Consider the following 13,486-nt stretch of genomic DNA (forward strand, 5'->3'; position numbering starts at 1 on the left):
TTAGAGTTTCAGGTGGAACTCCTGCTATTTGATTTGATCGTTCTACACGATTTCTATCGTTGAAACTCCCACTATCTCAACCAAGACTATGTATATAATTAGAAGCTTCCTCATATACATGTTGTAACTACCAAAGCTGATGTAACCGTTGTAGAGCAAGGGTAATGAATTTGCTACTATCCTTTGATCCTGCCCAAATCAATCAATCTTTCTGAGACTGCCCAAAAGAAAAAGAAAATATATATTGAACTGATATTTTCAGTCAGTATAAACGATCTAAGCAATGTATTTTCTTTTAGGCCATTTGGCACTACACACGTCAGATTTTACTGTTACCCTATAGGAAGTCACTCCAGACGCGTCACAAGCTAACGTGTCTTCCCCATGTCCTGTGACGCTATTGGCTGGGGACACTTCATCGTAACCCTCCGTGCATCGATAACATATTCCCATTCTAGTGTTAACTCGGGAGGACTTATGGACAGAAAGACAACAATAATGTCATTAATATTTTTGTTACTAGACACGTAGTATAAGTAGTCTATGTATAACCTGCCTCTTCCTTATTTCACTATCCGTCACTCTCTAGGACAACCCATATGTCCCTTCTCCTTCTGATGTTCCCAAAACTCTACCCATTCCTGAAAGACATGAGGCATGTCAGGCTCGTGGTCAAAAGGGCAAAAGAATGTTCGCAAACTTTGCCATTGAACATTACAGACAGAGCATGTGGCCGTGCCTGTTGATTGTCCACCTTCACTACCATTTCCTCCCACCACGACTGTATAATGTTTATGCATCATAGATGCAGTAAGAAATTCTTCGATGGTTTCCAAGATTTCCTGTCCGATGGTTTCTGTAACAGCGTCTCGTGCCCTTTCCATCATAAGATCCCAGAGATCTTCCTCAAGTGCTAGGTGGGTTTGATAGCACAGAATCGTCATGATCGTGTCGATGACCACCGCCTCAGATGCCCCTTGAGATCTCTCTTGACTGGGCAAGAGTGAATTCAGCTTTTCGATAGCCGCAAGTACTGTGTCGGGACAGAAGTGAAGATGTAGTAACCCCCTTGCCGACTCAGGTAGCTCGAATAAGCTTTGTCCATTCTGATATTCAACGGCGACTTTCCAGTTGAGAGGATCAATAACTTCTCGAGGTGACGCCATCGCACGTTCCTCCTTGTCCCTCACGTCTTGGGGGTGAGCCTGAGGCGATTCCAGCGGTGGTGGCAAGTGTGACGGAAGTATTTTTTGTCGACGGGCGCGTGGCCTTCTATTCATCCGGAAGTTGGCATTGGAAAGGTCCGATGAAGATGCACCACCGTCTCGCTGCCTTGTTATACGGGCAGCATGTAGTTCACGTGCCTTTTCCATGATCGCTTGGTCTCTCGATCGGCTCTCGTTTCCACTTCTTTCTGATGTAGAGGTTTCTGCCAATTCAGGATAATCAAGCGTCGTAGCGAGCGGCGCGCTCTGGAGATCAGAAGAGTCCGGCAGAGAGTCGAGTGACATATCTAGAGACAACTGCATATCTGGAAACATCGATTGTTGTCGCAGTAGATCCATTGGGCTTGGTGAGGCTCTTGGATCCGCTACTGATCGTAAGCTTGGTATTTGCTCATCCGCATCCGGCGACACGGCTCTTTCCTTGTTGGATACCGTTTCAACTTCACTCCTTGAGGCTTCGCCTCCCCCTTGCGGAGGTATGGCATCCGAGCATAAAGCGTTACGAACCATGGTTTCGCTACTAGAAGGTCTTTCATCAACGGTTGAAAACTTGTTGGATATGTCTGACAAGAGCCCGGGCGGGCCTCGCCGACTCTTGAACTTTGCGGTTGACCCATAGAGAAAAGTGGAATTTTGCCTGCGTACAAGGGCATAGTCCACGGCGCCTAGGCCACGAACATCTTTTGTATCACCATCTCTGTCCAAATCCGCTGTCGCCAGAAGTTCCTCGAAACCAACATCTTCATACATTGCTTTGTAATGCTCCATCATGGTACCCTCTGTAGTAGTCGTAGTTGGTTCATCCTGGGGAACTGCTACGAAGCTCGTCCACTTGCTGGTGATAGAGTACGTAGTACCGATGGTCTGAGCATTTTCTTCAACTAGAGGCGAGCTGGAGGACTCGTTTTTGACCAAGTCTTCCAGATCTACCAGTGCGGCTTTGGCTGCCAGTCGATGCATTGTTCCATCTCGTCCTGTCGTCTGTGAGACTGAAAGTTTGTAAACCTTCTTCTTTGCTCCCTTTGTCGTGGTGGTAATGGTGATATCGCTCGGCATAACACCATCATCCCTGACCTTTATCAGGAAGAAAATTGACGTAAACTTGAATGGGTGAAGAGTGGTAATGGTATGGGGAGCTTGGAAGTAGGGCACTCGCTGCGTACCCGAGGTATCTTTGTTGAGTCTGAAATCCACAAGGCTGTGCTGTTCAAACTCATGCCCGATATCAATATCGCAATCCCAGCTATCTGGCTCCAATGAGGACTTGAATAGTCGATTCAACCGGTTATGCCACCTCGGGTTCTTGGTAGTATCAATGATATCACCGAAACCACCTCCAAGATCTGCAATGCCCTCAATGAGACTATGTGGCACATTGCCGCCAATACCTAGGGCAAAGAACCGGATTTTATTCTGTAGTTCTTGGCGAGTCTTCCAAACGAATGACATGGGTTCATTTGGATCCAATTCGCCATCTGTAAGAACGACAATCTGTGTTGAGTTACTATCGACTTGCCGCCGTTGAACTGCAGATTTCAACGCCCGAAGAAGGTCTGTTCCGTCCAAGTTCGCCTGGATTTGAGAGATATACTCTTTGGCTTCATTGATGTTATCGGGTGAGTGTTTCCTGGAATGTTCCCACATTGCCCATGTTTCTGAGCCCCAAGAGATTATGTTGAAAGAACATGTCTTGGGGAGACCCGAGATCACCAGGAGCATTGCTTCCCGTAGTATATCGATCTTTCGTGTATTAAGACCGCCATCAGAGGAAAACCTGCCCCCGCATCTCATAGAACCTGATTGATCAAGCAAAAATAGAATTTCTCCCGAGAAGGACTGGGGAATGATGGCATTTCGGAACAGATCATTTGGGCGAACGCTCACCATCATGGCGGCTAATCCCGCGTCGTCAGGCGGACACAAAATAGCTTGCGACTGTACTTCATGACCCTTTCGCATCTGAATGACAAACACAAAATCCTTCGTCATAGTTGATTGATCGGAATGGTGATCCCAGCAATAGTACTCCTGAGGGGACTGTTCTCCATTACCATCGAATTTCTGTGGAGGTTCCATCACTCGTGACCCATCATAGTATACCTCATGCCCCGACTCTTCCTGGCAACCATCAGGGTTGACCTTGCCATCGTTTAAGATCCTGATCTTGATATCCAGTCCATCGCGGGTGATTTCTGATGCTGACCGGGACTTGTCGTGGCGAGGTGCAATAGATGTTGGAACAATAAACGCTACCCCCTCAGTAGCTTCGCCGTCCATCATGACCACCCTAAGCTCTTGAATATAAACTATTTTAATCTCGACAGTAGTCATGGGAGGGATGTTGCCAAGTGAAGTCTCGAACATTTCTGGTGTGTGCTCTTCGAGGATTGCAGCAGCCTTGGCCTGCTCCTGTACTGCCTTTTTGTACTCTTTTCGAGCTTGTTCCTTTGACTTGACAACGCCTCGAAGGCGGCGCTCGTCACCAATAGTACACTCGAATTCAGTGACAACAGCACCGTCATACAACGGGAACATGTGTCGCGCCTCGCTGATGGTCATTTGTGAAGGGTTGCGGAAGCTCTGTATAAGCGTTGTATGGGCCAGTGTCCCCTCAATCATGGTGGTTGAGGACACCTTGAGTACAGGAAGGTATAACATAGCTTTCTCCTCCTTTGGGGGCACGAAGGGTATCCCGGGACTGGATTGGGGAGGCGATACATAGTCTGGACGGCCGGGCGGCGGAGGGAACAACATGGTAAACATGGCGAGATGGTCTGTGATATGACTACTGCCAGAGTGAATATAATCGACAGATTCGATACCTCTGGCTCTAGGAGTCCTCCGAATGTTATTGGGCTTTCCCATAGGAAGTTCGCTTGCTTCATCGGGAGGGAAACGCTGTGTCAGGTCTGGGGCTGAGATTAGCACACCAGATGGAAGACGTTTGATTGGGACATGGCGGCTCGACATGATGGATCTGAATAATCTTGCTTGGGAGCTTCCAAAGATTATAATTTGGTATGGAGATGTCGACTATGCCCGAGTCAATGATCAGAGTTAAAAAGGCCATTTGGGACAAATATTGGTTTTTGGAAGAGGATGATTTCTCTTTTGACTAGAGGTCACTGTTCTGTCTGCCTCACCACTCGGCTGTGGAGCCATTATGCCTATCGATCATTTGGGGAAATGTTCCGCAACATGTTCCCTGCTCGAAACATGCAGGTCAGATTTTGACTCCACACGACTGCAGACTGATATTAATATTGATCAACCGTTGGCTCAGAGAGAACCGTGCGACCCATCCTGTCCCATTTCGATCAGCACAGCCGCACTTGGCGCTTATTCCTCCATGCTCAAATAGTGCTCTGTATCACGATGCAATGATATTCTCCGCTCCAAGCTACAGCATAGCCGTGTTCATATCACTGCATGGTCACCTGATATAACCAATCGAATAGCGATTCATATTGCTTAACATTGATGGGAAGAGCCACATGATCTGGAGCTATACAAATCATGGAAATACCGCAAGCGGAAGAACTGGCAGATCTTGCGGATGCGGTCGTTGAGTTCTTGGAATCATGTCGACTTCCCTGTGGTAGTACCAATATTCGTTCCAGGACCGAAAGGATACTAACTGATCTTGGACGAACGCTAAGAATCATCAGCCTGAAAGGCATGATGAGTGTGAATTCTCCCGTCCTTCAATATCTTACGCGCTGCAAAAAGGCAGTAGAAACTGTCCAGGAAATCCTGAATCAGATAGCGACTGTGTCAGACCTCATCTCAGAAACCCCCCATCCATGGGTAAAAGAGTGCGAGGGTGCGCTAGATATGGTCCTTGAGGAGCTATCCGATTCTACAAACGTCCTGTCGCTTGTGATAGAAGCTGGATCTTGCTTGTGAGTACAACCCCGAGTATACATCTTCAAGATCGCTCAATCTTTAACTAGGGAAAATCCTTCTGCAATCAGCCAAGCTGAGGCCGAGAAGAGGATCTACGATGAACTGATGCAGAATGTGCTGGGAGCTGGAAGTCAGATGTTCCCGTCCATCAAACGTCCAACTATACGCCACGAAAGTTTTACCATCGAGGAAATTGATATGGTCAAAAACAGTCAATCTAGCACTGCTGGAAGTAGCACAATTATTTGCCCAAGGGCTTGTATCGATGCAACATTCAAAAAAACGAGGAATAAAGTCAAATTTTCTTGTCGTTGCAACAACTCACCACATGAGTCCCAGCTAGACTACAAAGGTACGTAGTTTAAGCAGTTTTACCACGATATCACGAGGTGACAATTGATGCAGTTTTCCGTGGGAAAAGTTTACTCCGAGAAGAGATCGGTATCGATGGTTCTCGACAATGGAGTGCCCTTTTGTTGAGCTCGAACAAGCCAGTCATCGTCAGGCTGTTGAATGCCCCACCTCTAGGTAAGAATGACCTTCTACCCGGCTAGAACATTTAGCGGCTGACAATCTTTAGGCACTAATCGTGTTCAAAGCGTGGCAGATGACATCGGGATGGCCTACGTAGCCCATCAAGATGACTCTATCAGCAAACCATACTTGAAATTTGAGTCAGGCCGATTTGAATGTTTTCAAAAGTGAGTTCAAGTGTGATTTGACTGGATCAGCTTCTCTGGATATAGACCACGGCGCATTTATTCAAACTGGATCAACGGCTAACCCGTGATGGAGTGACTGGGGGTTCCCTTCGACCAAAGTAGACTCTCTTACATATGAGTTGGGAGGAGTTAAGCGTTCTCTAGGGAACCCTTCGAAAGTTATGCTCAAGCACTACAGCATGACTCCTAACTTCCTTACGACTGAATCTCTGAATATCCTAGCATCCAGATATCCGCTTCCTGACAGATACTACCAAATTATACTTGAGAAAAATTCAACTGTCACGGGGGGAAAGATAGTTCTCGGTAATCTAAAATCCTAATTATCTTTGTAGACGTTTGCTTACTCGAGTTACCACAGGGACAACCCAGACGCAGATATGTCATGAAGAGAACCCGCTCGGTAGGCTTTTTGTGACATTAGAAAATGTGTTTCTGGTTGGAGGTGAGAAGGCAGGTGAAAAGAGAGAAATGTGTCACGTTCATTTTGGTTTCGATGACCGCAGAGGTAAGTCTGCAACTAATCTTTATCTAACTCCTATTAACATCGATTATAGATGCCCAATGTTTCGCCCACTATTTGAATGTCGCTAGGGAGACGTGGTTTGAAAAATTCATGCGCGGCCCTCTCCACGATGAAAAGGTCATATACTTTCGGTATGTCAACAAACAAAAAGCCGAGATAAGCAGCTGATACAACCAAGGGACACATATGCTTGGGACAGTAAAGTAAACCCAACTCACATACAGTTCTCTATACTGTCACGAGAATTTGGGGACTTGAGACATGCACGCCGTGCAATCTTAACCCAGACTAGCAATGAGAAGCGTTGTTTCTGCTTTGAATGTGTGATACCAATTTCAGGAGCCCCCGAGAGACAGTATCGCTAACATGAAGACAGTCGAATCTACAGCTTCCGATGTCAAGGAAATGAACCTACCGCAATCCAGGATCTGGGTTTACGATCATGACGAGAACAATAAGCTCTTCATCTTTGAGACAGACTGGGACACACTCAATACACAAGGAGTAATCAGGCCGATAAAAAGAAACCCTCACCATTAGATCTGTTGCCTGCAAATCATGGAGTCAACCGGGAAAGGGGTCGGAAGAGGGTTCTGGAGATTACGTCTCTGGCAATGGAAAGAGCGAACTGTCTATCTCGGTCTTTGGAAATAGGAACAATGTTTCAATGGGAATAATTCTTGTAAGCGAGACAGATGGATGCTGGCGTGTTTATCCCACTCGGCTATCCCACCTCGATATCCAACTTTGTCTGCGCCACTTATAGCCAGCCACGTCTATCAGGGATATAGTGGCTGAAGACGAGTGGGATGCTATGCTGCTCATGTAATGCAATTCCATGTGAATAACGCGTGCCTTTTTAGTGTCGGTAATGCATATCGGTAGACTACAAGCATCGGTGGTGTCTTTGTCACGATTTATCGTAGGATCAAACCATGAAATTACTCAATACTTCCACGGAATCACACCATTAATAATGTTACCATCTCAATTTGAAATATATATATACATCAATATCATCCCAAGATAATTCAATTCATCACACTCAACCATCTCACTATCAAGCAACTACCAATCAACACTATCAACTTCTATCACAACTACAACTACAACTTCAACTCCATATCACAATATCAAAATGTCTGCTCTCAAGAACATCGCTATCGCTGGTGCCGCAGGTGACCTCGGCTCAGCTGTCTTTAGCGCTCTCGTCAACTCATCCAGATTCAATCTCACTGTTCTCACCCGCAAGGACTCAAAGAGCACTTTCCCCTCTGGCACAAAGGTCGTCCAAGTCGACTACGACTCTCTTGAGTCTCTCACGGCCGCTCTCCAAGGCCAAGACGCTGTCGTCTCTACAGTCGGTAGTCTCGCCATCCCCAGCCAAAACCTTCTCATCGACGCCGCTGTTGCCGCAGGCGTCAAGCGTTTCCTCCCCTCCGAATTCGGATCCAACCTTGTCGTTCCCAGTGTAAGGAAGCTTCCTGTCTTTGGCACAAAGGTCGCCATCGAGGATAAACTCATTGATCTCGCCAAGCAAGGAAAGATTACTTACACTTTTGTTTACAACGGTGCCTTCCTCGATTGGGGTATCAAGCAGAACTTTCTCTTGGACTTTGCCTCGCCCGAGATTACCCTCTGGGATGGAGGTAATGCCGAGTTTAGCACTACCACTCTTGCTACCGTTGGTGATGCTGTGGTCGGTGTCTTGACCCATCCCCAAGAGACACAGGACCGTATTGTTTATGTCCAAGATACCGTTCTGACACAGAAGAAGTTGCTGGAACTTGCCAAGGAGGTCAGCCCTGAGAAGGAGTGGAAGGTCAAGGATGGCAAGATTGATGATCTTACTGCCCAGTCTGATGCCAATGTTGCCAAGGGTATCTACGACTGGCCTACCCTGTCGGCTTACTTGTTCCGAAGTCTCTTTGATGCGAAGAGTGTTCCCAAGTACGAGAAGCTTGATAATGAGTTGCTTGGTATTAAGGGTGTCACTGATGAGCAGATCAAGGAGTTCCTCAAGGCTCATATCCAGTAGACGGAGGGAATATAAATAGTGCTTATTTGGTTAGAAGAAATAGTTACTTGGAATTTAAATGATGAGTTATCCAAATTGTTTTCAATCATATTTCCTCAAACCTTTGTCTTGAGATCAGATACTGAAGCCTCATTGCGAGAAACAAGAGCACCGTCCAGCACAGCTAAAACGTGATTATTGCCATTTATCGCGCATGACCACATTAAGAAGGTTGTTTTAGTGACGCTCACGATGAGATGATATCCGCCGATGCGCCAAGTCCAGAAATCCGTAATCTGTGAGGTAAAAACAGGGACCATGATCCTTTGAACGACATTTGTCAGCCCGACTGAATAACACTCCGAAGGGCGCAGTCATGACGTTGAGAGAAAACATGACACGGTATCTTTTAAGGACGATAATAGGTATATAAGAGCCACAGGTGGACAAAACAGGTATCAATCACCCAACTGTGACAACATACGAACCATCTTTATACTTGATCAATAACATCCATGGGTTCTACCGCCATCATGCCAAAACTTACCCTCTATCGAACAAACGGCTCCTGCTCCTTAATTCCCCACGCCATTCTTCTTCACTACAATATTCCCTTCAACACAATCCGTCTCAAACCAGGTCCAAATGGATACGAAGCGGCGGACGGAAGTTTCACCAACGCTGAATACCACGCCATACATCCAAGAGGTTATGTCCCCGCCTTGGCCGTCGACAACGACATCATCACCGAGATGCCAGCTATTCTGACCTATCTATCGTCCCTACTTCCTAAAGAGAATCTCTTGGGTGTCACACCATTCCAGAATGCCAAGGTAGTGGAGTGGTTGGTATTTCTATCAGGAACTTTACATGGTCTTGGATATGGTGCCTGGCTACGACCGGGGAGGTTCAGCGATGATGTATCAGCTCATGATGGTATTCGTGTCAAGGGAAAAGATGTTATACATCAGTCATTCAAGAGGATTGATAATGGTTACAAAGAGAGTCTATTTGCAGTTGGAAAAGCTTTGACAGTTGTTGATTTCAATGTTTATGTTTTTGCACGCTGGGCACACGAGGTGGAAATTGATTTGGAAAAAGAGTATCCGTCCTATTATCAACACTTGAAGAGAATTGAGAAGTTGGAGGGCGTAAGAGAGGCAGTCAAGGTTGAGGAGCTACAGGAATTGTTTCATGGCCCTTGAGAGGGCGGAGACCTGGGTAGCAGGTAACCACTGGTCCCAGACCCCATCAGCATCAATTGTCAATATCGATAGTTCTTAGTAGTGTTCAAACCAAGGTATATTTTATGACCATAGGCAAAGTGATTGAACCGAAAAGCTTTGTGATCTATCAAATCACGGACTCTGATAGAAGCAACTGATTCTGCACAATAGTATTTGGTCAAGACGTCAACTTACATCTTGTTTGGTTTAGTTAATTCGGGTTTGAAACAACTATTGCTTCGCTACATACCGTCTTTCCCAAACTAGTGACTATTTTGAGACATTACAACAGCATAAAATATTATATGCAGCCACATGATGTCAATGAATGCTTCCTGGAAGTGGCTACTCCCCCATGTTGTTGATATGCCACCGCATACGCCAGACTACATCTGGCCCCATTTTACGTACCGTATCAACTCGTGAAATTGGGTAGCGTAAAGAGGCGTTTTTTCAGTGGATCTTTCAGTAAGCCACTGATATTCTCTTCTACTATTGACTTGGCTGGCTATTGCACGGTAATAGAGGCTATATCCATTTATTCAGGTCTATGAGAGCTTTATCTTGCCTGCATAAGCTCTGCATTAGCCTGGGTGAGTCAGAAATGCGCTACCCAATTTCACGAGTTGATACGGTATCCACAGAATACAGTGGCAACTAATGGTGCATCGATCCTTGTCTACCATTTGTCCAAGTAAAGCCCGTCCTTGTATTGTGGATCGATGATAATCAATAGCTTCATAGCTCGGAAGAAGCCCGGAGCAATAAGCAAGTTAGCGTGTTAGTGATAGGGCTGGCTGATACGAGACCCGCTAAGAAGATATTTACCCCTGTACCTGGGTATGAACCGTGGAGGCGTTCATATTTAGATATTTTGGCCTAGACCTGCTGTCTCAACCCCGCAAACAGCCGTTATGTCAGACATTGATCATGCCTAACAACGGCACTTCGACCTGCAATACTAATGCAATTGTGGATGACAAAATGAACAGATATTATCTGACGTGCTTGACCTTGACTACTGTTATTTACCTTTTGTTGCACTATTTCTCTCCTTCCAAATTCCTAGCAAGCCAGCCATCGTGAATACCCTGAGATACCATGAGTATGAAACCAACAATTCTAGAAATTACGCAAGCCTTGTTGCCGGGGATGGTGGCGAACCAGATATGCTGGCTGACGCTGCCAACATGTCATTCGCAAGCCTATGGCTAGACCGCACTCTACGTAAGTCTGCTCTGTTTCTGTTTGTGATATTTTCTCGACCTGGTGATTGTGGATCAAGTCATGAGGTCGAATCTGAATTAGAATGAGAAAACAGTTACGCTCACCTGGCCTTTGCATCATCTGTATTGCATGAATATTGATCAGTGGCGAAGAAAAACAAATATTGTGTTGTGCTGTTGTCCAGGTCCAAGTGATTGATCGACTCTCAACATAACTAAACCAGGATGCTAACCAAACTATGCTTTCAGCTGTCAACTTTCAGCCACTAGCTTCTTCTATGCAAAGGACCTCACGCACAGCGGCGTACACAGATGATGCGGTGACAACGCTGATAGCCGTAAATGACTCTAAAAAATGAACTGGTCGTTTGTGATAGTCCCGGATAGTAAACTGTTTACTGAGAATGACTTGTCTTTCCAGACGACCATGGCCTGTGTCCTATGGTTGAGATTCGTGAGTGGTGATACTCACAGGCTTCAGTTCGGACAGTTGCCAGATGTAACATTTTGTGCATTCTCTTCTCTTGATGTGCAGCAGCTTAATGCACATGTAGGTTCTGGACTCATCACATTGCAGGCTTCATCACTACATCACTGGATTATCACAAAAATTGCGACAGGCTCCATGAGAATGTGCAGACGTATTGTCTCAGGAACCTGCATGACCGCCAAGTTGTGGGAAACACTCGATACTCAAACTTTCGGGTTGCTTCCACCAACAATTCTGTACGAGATGTTCTCTCCGTGACGGCATCTAAAGATTGTCGACTGAAGCGTGACTTGGCTTGTTTCCGACCTTCTCAGACTTGTATAAAAGGTCAATTATCCTCCAGGCAATTGATAGCAACACTCAACCACAATCATCTTAATCTTAACTGATCTATCAAACCTACAACTTCAAAACACTTTTCAAGCATCTTTCAGATATCTCATCATGACTACTCCCCAGGTCACCAAGGCTGATGCTGACCTTTGGCTGGCTTACGGTATCAAGCTCAAGAACACGTTCGCTCAGACGTCTACCCTGGGCGATGACAACCGCTTCTACATCGCACCGCTCTCGTCTGCAGGTATCGCGGCCGGCAAGAATATCAACTCAGCCATCACTAACCACGGCGTTTATACTGTTGGTGACACACTTCTGAGCCTTGACGAGCCAGTCTTCCTTCCCAGCCGACAGAGCTACTTCCAACGATGCCTCTCGTAAGTTGGTATTAACGAATGTTGTCGAATAACTCGTTAACAACCACCACAGGTACTCTCTGAACGTTGAACTTGTAAGTGATATCCTGGACGAAGTATTTGTAAACTAACCAGACGCTTGTAGCACGCCAACAAGAACGCTGGCGCCCAGGTTCGATACAACACTGCTCGTGACAATGCCCTGAAAGCCCTGAAATACTTCCAAGATACCCGAACTGCAGCCATTGCGGCCTACACTCAGGAAAAGAGTGCCGGGATCACCACCGACCCCTTCGCTCTCTGGGTCATCCAGAACTATCCTCAGTTTGCACAGGCACAGAGCGCCAATGACTCTGCCACTGCTGTCGCAGCTGCCGCCTCTGGAGCTATGGATGGCCCAATGGCTACCATTGTGGGTAAATACCAGGCGAGTCTCGCTGCTGCCAACGGCACATCTGCTATTCCTGGGTGAGTGTCTTCAAAGCTTAACAAGCCAGAACCTCTTCTAATCTCATTAGGGTGACCATGTCCTGCTCCAATGCGAGCGCTGACCAAATCGCTTCGGGCCAAGCTGGCACCCCTGGTGCTCCTTTTGAGCGCCCCTCGTACAACCTCAATGGTCAGTACTCCCAGACGGTCGACGGCTGGATCAACACATTTTCCCAGAACTCCAAAAACCCCAAGAAGATTACTTTCACGGCGAAAGATGCCCAGTCGTCATCTTGGGCAGACCTTGGTTACTCCAACACCAATGTTCAGGTGACCGGATCGTACTGTATTTTCTTCAGTGCAACATTCGTCGAGAACAACCAGACTGTGACCAAGAATGTTACCGCCGAAGAAGCCGGCGCTGAGTTGGAGGTCACTCTTACCGCCACCGACTTCCAAACCTTTACTATCAACCCTGGCAACTGGCAAGTAAAATCCCACTAAAGTACATGAGAGACAAATAGCTGACTAGAACCAGGAACCCCGGTCAGCTGGCTGGTATGCCGATTGTAGCCAACGCCGATCCCAACCTCAGCAAGCCCATGGCTTTTGTCAACCAGGTCATCCTCGCCTACGGTGTCGGCATGGAGGTGAAGCTTTCTTCCTCCGCCGCATCCAGCATCCACAACTACATGGAAAAGGCCCGCTCCACTGGTGGTAGTGCATCCATCTTTGGCTTCAACATTGGTCTTGGAGGTGCCGCCAACTCCACTCAGACCTCTACCACCACCTTTGACCAAGTCAAAGACGCCAGCTCTAGCACTGGTTTCACTATCCCCCCTTCTGACAACGCCTATCCTACCTTGTTGGGTGTCTTTGGCCAGTCCATTCCTCTTCCCAAGAACGCCCAGAAGTAGATGGTGCTCAGGTAGGGATGATGTGAACAAATGGGGGAGAAAGTCGATTATCGCTGCTAGTTGAGCAAGGAGGAAAGCCAGGCACCCATTGACCCAAAGTCGCTCCCTT

At 46.7% G+C, this 13,486-nt stretch overlaps 5 protein-coding genes across 5 annotated transcripts; 4 read left to right on the forward strand and 1 right to left on the reverse strand.

Moving 5' to 3' along the window:
- Positions 1-578: 578 nt before the first annotated feature.
- On the reverse strand, positions 579-4,196 carry FPOAC1_003563 (uncharacterized protein; the record flags this gene model as incomplete). The annotated part of the gene is made up of 1 exon (XM_044848123.1): positions 579-4,196. One exon carries the CDS (start codon positions 4,194-4,196, stop codon positions 579-581), a length of 3,618 nt encoding a protein of 1,205 aa, XP_044714039.1.
- Positions 4,197-4,904: 708 nt separating this feature from the next.
- Positions 4,905-6,920, forward strand: FPOAC1_003564 (uncharacterized protein; the record flags this gene model as incomplete). Its single annotated transcript, XM_044848124.1, has 9 exons — positions 4,905-5,128; positions 5,180-5,484; positions 5,538-5,660; positions 5,713-5,833; positions 5,928-6,160; positions 6,216-6,362; positions 6,412-6,511; positions 6,673-6,701; positions 6,757-6,920. The coding sequence occupies 9 exons, from the start codon at positions 4,905-4,907 to the stop codon at positions 6,918-6,920; spliced, it is 1,446 nt and encodes a 481-aa protein (XP_044714040.1).
- Positions 6,921-7,518: 598 nt separating this feature from the next.
- FPOAC1_003565 (uncharacterized protein) lies at positions 7,519-8,418 on the forward strand (the record flags this gene model as incomplete). Its single annotated transcript, XM_044848125.1, has 1 exon — positions 7,519-8,418. One exon carries the CDS (start codon positions 7,519-7,521, stop codon positions 8,416-8,418), a length of 900 nt encoding a protein of 299 aa, XP_044714041.1.
- A 494-nt stretch (positions 8,419-8,912) lies between these two features.
- Positions 8,913-9,602, forward strand: FPOAC1_003566 (uncharacterized protein; the record flags this gene model as incomplete). The annotated part of the gene is made up of 1 exon (XM_044848126.1): positions 8,913-9,602. The coding sequence occupies one exon, from the start codon at positions 8,913-8,915 to the stop codon at positions 9,600-9,602; it is 690 nt and encodes a 229-aa protein (XP_044714042.1).
- A 2,181-nt stretch (positions 9,603-11,783) lies between these two features.
- FPOAC1_003567 (uncharacterized protein) lies at positions 11,784-13,377 on the forward strand (the record flags this gene model as incomplete). Its single annotated transcript, XM_044848127.1, has 5 exons — positions 11,784-12,052; positions 12,105-12,126; positions 12,177-12,499; positions 12,550-12,949; positions 13,012-13,377. 5 exons carry the CDS (start codon positions 11,784-11,786, stop codon positions 13,375-13,377), a joined length of 1,380 nt encoding a protein of 459 aa, XP_044714043.1.
- Between the last annotated feature and the right edge of the window lie 109 nt (positions 13,378-13,486).

Source organism: Fusarium poae, chromosome 1, assembly GCF_019609905.1.
Source record: "Fusarium poae strain DAOMC 252244 chromosome 1, whole genome shotgun sequence".
Lineage (NCBI taxonomy): Eukaryota > Fungi > Ascomycota > Sordariomycetes > Hypocreales > Nectriaceae > Fusarium > Fusarium poae.